Source organism: Hibiscus syriacus, unplaced genomic scaffold, assembly GCF_006381635.1.
Source record: "Hibiscus syriacus cultivar Baekdansim isolate YM2019G1 unplaced genomic scaffold, ASM638163v2 tig00111210_pilon, whole genome shotgun sequence".
Lineage (NCBI taxonomy): Eukaryota > Viridiplantae > Streptophyta > Magnoliopsida > Malvales > Malvaceae > Hibiscus > Hibiscus syriacus.
In genome coordinates, this window is record NW_024063021.1 from 773386 (window position 1) to 780216 (window position 6831).

General features: G+C 36.0%; 1 protein-coding gene across 1 annotated transcript; it reads left to right on the forward strand.

Annotated features, from left to right (window-relative positions):
- The first annotated feature begins 5532 nt into the window (after nucleotides 1-5532).
- Nucleotides 5533-5769, forward strand: LOC120155961 (glycine-rich cell wall structural protein 1.0-like). Its single transcript, XM_039167411.1, has one exon. The coding sequence runs from the start codon at nucleotides 5533-5535 to the stop codon at nucleotides 5767-5769; it is 237 nt and encodes a 78-aa protein (XP_039023342.1).
- Nucleotides 5770-6831: the final 1062 nt, after the last annotated feature.

The window sequence follows — 6831 nt, forward strand, 5'->3', positions numbered from 1 at the left end:
TGATTCCGCGGCCATATATGATGCCACCATCGCCTTTCCATTACCAGATGCCACCGCCGCCGCCTTCACCTGGTTTTATGACCCCGTCGCCGCCACCATCATAGATGACCCCTCATGGAGGCTATTATGGGTTTATGTTTATAGATCTGACTTGGGGTTCATATGCTGGATATTTGGCGGGTTCAGCCTCATCACCCATGGCCACAGCACAGACACCTCCTGTACAGTTTTCACACTCAGTGATGTCTGGGTTTTCCTAGTTTTCGCAGGCCGGTGGGATAGTCAGTCATACACCTCCAGCGTCCTTATTCTATAGAGGTGTTTCATCGTCATCATTTCCTCATCAACCTAATGTATCTCCTCAGGATGACGACGACAACGACGATGGTGATGATGATGACAACGAGGTGTCAGAACCAGTGATACGAAGAAATCCTCCTCGAGACCAACAGCCACCGCCCTGCAGAACACATTCGTGTCGCAGTCATCTATAGATTTTTTTATTATATTTGTATTTACTTTATTTTGTTAAATTGTAATTTTTTATTATTTCTCATTTAATACTTACTTTATTTTGTTAAATTTGTTGTACTTTTTTTAATTTATTTCAGTTAATTTTGTTTATTACCATTTAATATCAGTTATTGTAATTTGGTTATCATTTACCATTTAATACTAATTGTAAGTTTATTGTATTTAAAATTATATTCAAATACAAATTTGGTTATCATTAACTTGAAGTAAATGCAAATTAAAGTACAAGAATTATTATTTGATAAACAAATACATCATTTCCTCATCAATTGTTACTTGATGACAACAGAAGTGGACATGTTTTTCTCGTGTGTCCTAGGTTTCTACAATGCCCACATCTTCTGTCTTGTCTAGATCTTTCTTGAATATCCATATCGCAATGAATTCGATTGGATTTTGGACGACCACGCTCCCTCAATAAACTCAGATTTGGTACAATCGAAAGCCAATCTTGAACCTCATCAGGGTCTTTGTCATTACCTATGGGGGAAACTCAAATTCATATACCTTAAAAACTTCAGATAGTAGGTATACGAGATCCACAAAATGGTTATAGTGTTGACGTGTATGCAAGCAAGCTGCTATCACATGAGAGCATGGATACTTCAGAGCTTGAAAAAACCCGCAGTCGCATGTTCTATCCCTTAGATTTACTATTAACGACACAGCTTCAATCCCTTGAAGAGGTCGCGGCAACTCTGTGACACGAAACATTTCATGCCTTCTAGAGAAGCTTGTTACAGACATTCCATTTGATGCATCAATTTTTTTCTGTAGATCTGCAACTAATCTAGGGTGATAGACATGACCGCCTTGCATCCAGGTTTGAGCTTGTCCCCCGAGCTTCGCAAAAAGCGCCCCCAAACAAAAATATGTAGTTTTTACCAAAGCCGCTACAGGTAAGCAACGTGCACCCTTTAAGGTTGAATTGATTGCCTCAACCAAGTTGGTCGTCATGTGTCCATATCGATATCCACCATCATATGAGTTCATCCACATTTCTTTATCGATGAGGCTGATGTAATCGTATCCTTCCTCGGTCTTCGCCCGCAAATCTTGAAGCATTGATTCAAAGGTTCGAGGAAGTAGTTCGTAACCTGATAAAAAAATGTATAACTTACTAACTTGCTTTCTTTGCAAAATTAAAATGATCAAAAAATGTATAACTTACTAACTTGCTTTCACTTACCCATGCGTACAATTAATTGACACTCATCATTCTTCTTGTACCTTCCATAATAGTTCGCAGCAATGTGTCGGAGACAATACCTATGTTGGACAAAGGGTGGTTTCCACATTGGACCCAAAGACTCCATTGCTGCTTTGATCCCAGCTCCGCGATCTGAAATGACACAGATGTTTTCCCTCGTGATAACATGTGCACCTAAATTTCAGAGGAAAAAACCCAAGAATCTATATCTTCTCATTCGACAAGAGCAAAAGCAACTGGAAGAATGTTGCGATTGCCATCTTGGACAACTGCCAATAATAAAACTTGCTTGTATTTTCCATACAAGAAAGTCCCGTCGATCTGGACCACGCAGTATTTGGCAGCATTAACGCACTGTGGGTAACTCCAAAAAACCCGGTAGAATTGGCTTTGATCGCGAAGAACTCGATCATTATGGTATGCATAGGAGGTTTCGAAGTCCACAATTGTCCCAAGATTCAACGTCCACACCAGCCTAAACCAACCTGGAAGTTCATTGTAAGATGCATCCCATTTGCCATGAAGTTTGACAATGGCATTTTGTTTTGCCAACCAAGCTTTTTTATAGGAGACAGTGCACTCATACTGCGATTGTATAGCTGAAATCAACACTGCAACAACTATATGAGAGCTTGCTTTTACCATGGGCATGATGGCTTGGCATATCATTTCAGAGTCCAAGTTGGGATGATCTTGGTTGACCCCTTCAGCACAACATGTGTGAGGACCGTTGTATACTGTTAGTTCCCATATGTTGTTTTTCCTCTTCATTTTCGATACGCGAACCATCCAATTGCATCTGCTTTTGCGTCCGGCACAGTAGTATACATATTTTTTGGTCGTCGATCGGTTGACTCTAGACTGAATAAAAATACAGATATTGTAATTTTTGATAGCCATCATCCCTTCTTCTTTGCTTGAAAACTCCATGCCTAAAGATAACTCACCATTATTTATTGATGAGTAATATCCATAGTCACCAAGATGAGGCATATTCGCAAATTCTAGCCCATACATTGCACCATAATCAGCTTCATACATGTGTGCAGAAGGATCAGTTTGTGTCACATTTCCTGGAACTTCATCTACATCATCATCATCGGAGTTGAATTGTGGTGATTCTGGGTGAATAAATAGTCCAGTCTCAGCACCATCCGCACCAGGCTCACGAAGCGGTTCTTCTGGTGGAGATGATGGTTCCTCCATGTGCTCCATATTTAGGTCGAAGAACCTACTACTTGCATGTCTTCCCCTTGAACTAGAAGGCATATCGACATTGAGATCGAAAAAGCTCACAGTCGAATGCCTCCCCCTGGAGCTTGAAGCCACCGTGTCAAATGGAAACTGCACAGATTGTTGCGTCGATGACATCTCCATATTAAGGTCAAAGAAATTTGCATATGAATGTCTTCCCCTTGAACTGGACGCAGTGTTGCCATACGGATTGTTCGTGGACCCACCTCGGTACATATCGTAAGGAGTTACGGATGAATGTCTCCCCATTATGGCATTAAAATCATTACACATTACTGAGTCGGGCTGTCAACTTGATCAACTTGTTCAGCCAGCCCATAGTGGGAGCTTAATGATTGACCCCGAACAGCACGCACTTAAACAAAATGTACATACATTTCAATAGCGGCGTTTGAATAATTACTTTGAGCGTCAACCATCATTTGAACATCATCATTGTTCGAAAGTTCGAACGCTGTATAAGTTAATGGCAACAATGATGTTGGAAATCTGTACTGCAACGACGACATTCTTCTACTACTTCCAACATGAATCTTCCTCGAAATCTTCGTTATCAGCTCCTCAAGAGTTATGTTTCTCTTGAATGATATTTAACACGCTCATTTGATACGAAAACAACGCCGGTTTCATTCTCGAATTTCACCATCATAATAAACAATAGCTGAAAGTCGCGCCATTCTTTGAGTTTAAAAGTGCGGCAATATTATATCTACAAAAAAAATAACTGAAACAAACCTGATTAAATAAATTATATATGAACGAAAATATAACAAAATAAATTTTTTACACATCAACGTAAATAATTTAAATAATATAATTTTATATTATTACCTGCACCGCAAAACTATTTTGATGTATGCTCCCGCTTTTCAATTTTACAAACATAAAAATTAATTGAAAATAATTAGTATAATATTTTTTCTAATGAAAATAAACAATAAGTATAATTAAAAAATTATAACAAAATTACCTTATAACGAAAAATCGCACGAACTTCTAAATCAAATATGAGAAGATTGCCAGAATTAATATTTGTTGACGGAATTGTTGTATTAATTTATAAGTTGAGAGGAGAGATGCGAGGAGATGTGAGAAACTTAACCGGCGGAGGAGGGTATTTATAATCATATAAGGCGCGATACCTGCACCGTGCTATATGTAATTATTCAGATAAAAGATATAGCACGGACCAGAGACCGCGTTAAATATAATTTCGGTATAGCGCGGTCGCGCTATACCCCTACGTGGCGTATAGCGCGGCCCCTGATCCACGCTATACCCCTACGTGGCATATAGCGCGGATCAGGGGGCGCTATACACACATGTAACCCATGTCAGCGTATAGCGCAGTACAAGGGGCGCGCTTTACTGCTACGGGTATTAGATCGGGAAATACAATCTGACCGGTGTTAGATCGGTAAATATACCGATCACCGGTGATTTTTCGAGAAAAACACCTATCACCAAACCAATTATTATGGTTACAACAAACATAGACCTTTACACCCCATCTAAGCAACCATAGGGGTATTGTAGTAATTTCACATATACTAAATTTTTAGTCATCGTAGATGCAAGGTATTATAAATCCTCATAATACTTTATCACAAATAAATTGTACTTTTAGATATGGTGGTAATGTAATTTCTTAGCGCTATATGAAATAAATGATATTTTTTCCACTTCCTCTAATCATATTGGAATTTTGACTACCCATTAGATTAGTATAGAATTAGTGTGGTTAAAGTCTACAATATATGTTTGTCCAAAAAAAATGTCTACAATATATCACGTACGAGAAAGTTATGTTTTATGCTCTAAAAAAAAGCTCATGCATTCTTATATGAAAATAATAAATTATATATCGTACAAGTTAAAGAATGATATATAAAAGATGATAGAACAAAACATATTTCAACAAAAATTTTCTTCATTCGTGATCTTCAAAACCACTGAAAAATTCAGTAGAATTCATCGAAAATGGTGTCTGAAAGTTGCTAACGTGATAAACTTGAGCACTAATTTATCTACTTCATGTAATTTGCATAATAATATATCAATTAAGATGTTAACACTGTTTAATCGATCAATATTTGAAATATTAAAATTAATAATGATTAATTCGTTTATTATAAAACATATTTCAAAATTAAAATAATTGTTGAAATTCAATGAAAAGTGAGTCATCAAATACATAAAAATGTATTAAAAATATTTATTTTTCATAGAGGCTGACATAAAGAAGAAAATGCATGAAACATAACAAATTGTAGTTCCAAAGTTGGTCAAAATCATTGAATGACGCTCCATTACTCTATGCAAACTGCATGCTTAGTTTAAAATAAATAAGAATAATAAATGAAAAATCAATCCATTAATTTTAAACTTAATTAATTCAAATATGAGGTTGACCATTCGACTAGCCACCATATTCATAGTATAAATATTGAAACGTTTTAAGCTTCTTAACACATTGCAGTCTTGGAAATTCATTTTGATAGCCAAGTCGTCTAATAAAGCAATCGCTGTTAGAAATGGGTGGCAAAGGTGGAAGTGACGGAGGTGGCAAAGGTAATGACGGAGGCGGCGGCTGTAAAGGATATGGCAGCGGTGGCGTAGGAGGAGGCACGTGCAAAGGAGGCGGTTGGGGTTCCGGAATGATGGTGGCTCCTGGTAGTAAAGGTGCAAGTGTTATATCCAGGGGATCTTTTGAGAGCAACCCACAGGGTTACTTCGCCGGCCTCCATTCAAGCGGAAAGGCCAATAAATAAGTTATGTAATGTTCCTGGAAAACAAGGTTTTGGACATTTTCATGTATTATTTGTAGTAAAGTAATACATGACTAATTAAACGAAAATTATCTTTGATTAAATGCCAATGTTCCTTATATCTTAACTGCTTTTTATTGATTTTTTAATGAAATTTTATAATTTTGGGATTTGTAAGGTACTGAATGAATTTTCGAACTCGATAATGACTTTATTGAGATAAATTGGAAATAATATTGTATAAATGAATTTTACAATAAAAAATATCTTAAGATATAACGCAGTATAGTTTTTGATCAATTTGGATTTGTTTAAGGCATCGTGATAAGAAAAGCCGTTCAAGTGTGTAAGTTTCAGCTATTTCCTTTTTTTAATAAAAAAAGGGTTCAAAATTTCTTTAATCTATTTGTTTTTTTTTTTATGAAAAGATTGAATATTTAGAGTGGGTAAATGATTTTATTTTTCATAACAATTAAAGTCCAAATTTGTTTTAAAATCTAACTTAGAAAATCTTAAATTGTTTATAATATCTGTTAACGTACTGATAGTTCCTACCAACGGATTGATTGAAGTGATAAGTAACTTGATATGTCTTAAGTATGGTCTTAGGTTTGAGTCTTTGTGTATTTAGAAAATTTCCGTTGAAAACTTACCTACAAAAACTAATTATGTGATTCAATCGGTTTAAATTAATTAGGATGAAGCCTTGAAGTGGAGGGGAAAATCGTATATTGATGGTTTCCAAGGTAAATGGACCACCCGTATCCAAAGCTATGCTAAAAAATGAAATGGAAGAAAGCTGAAGTGGAATAGTTTAAACAATTCTCTACTTAATCAAAATACAATAAGTCTTCGGAAGACACTCATATTTTCTTACAACTGATTTTATTCATAAACAAATATAGCCATGGACTGGTATCTTGGGTAAAGCTAGAAAGACAGGTGACTAGGAAATCATTTCAATGATTAAGTTATTTACTTTTAACCATGGGAAAATGTATTTATTTTGATTAATTTCATTGGATTAAACGATAATTCTATTTTGAATTATATTGGATTAGATAA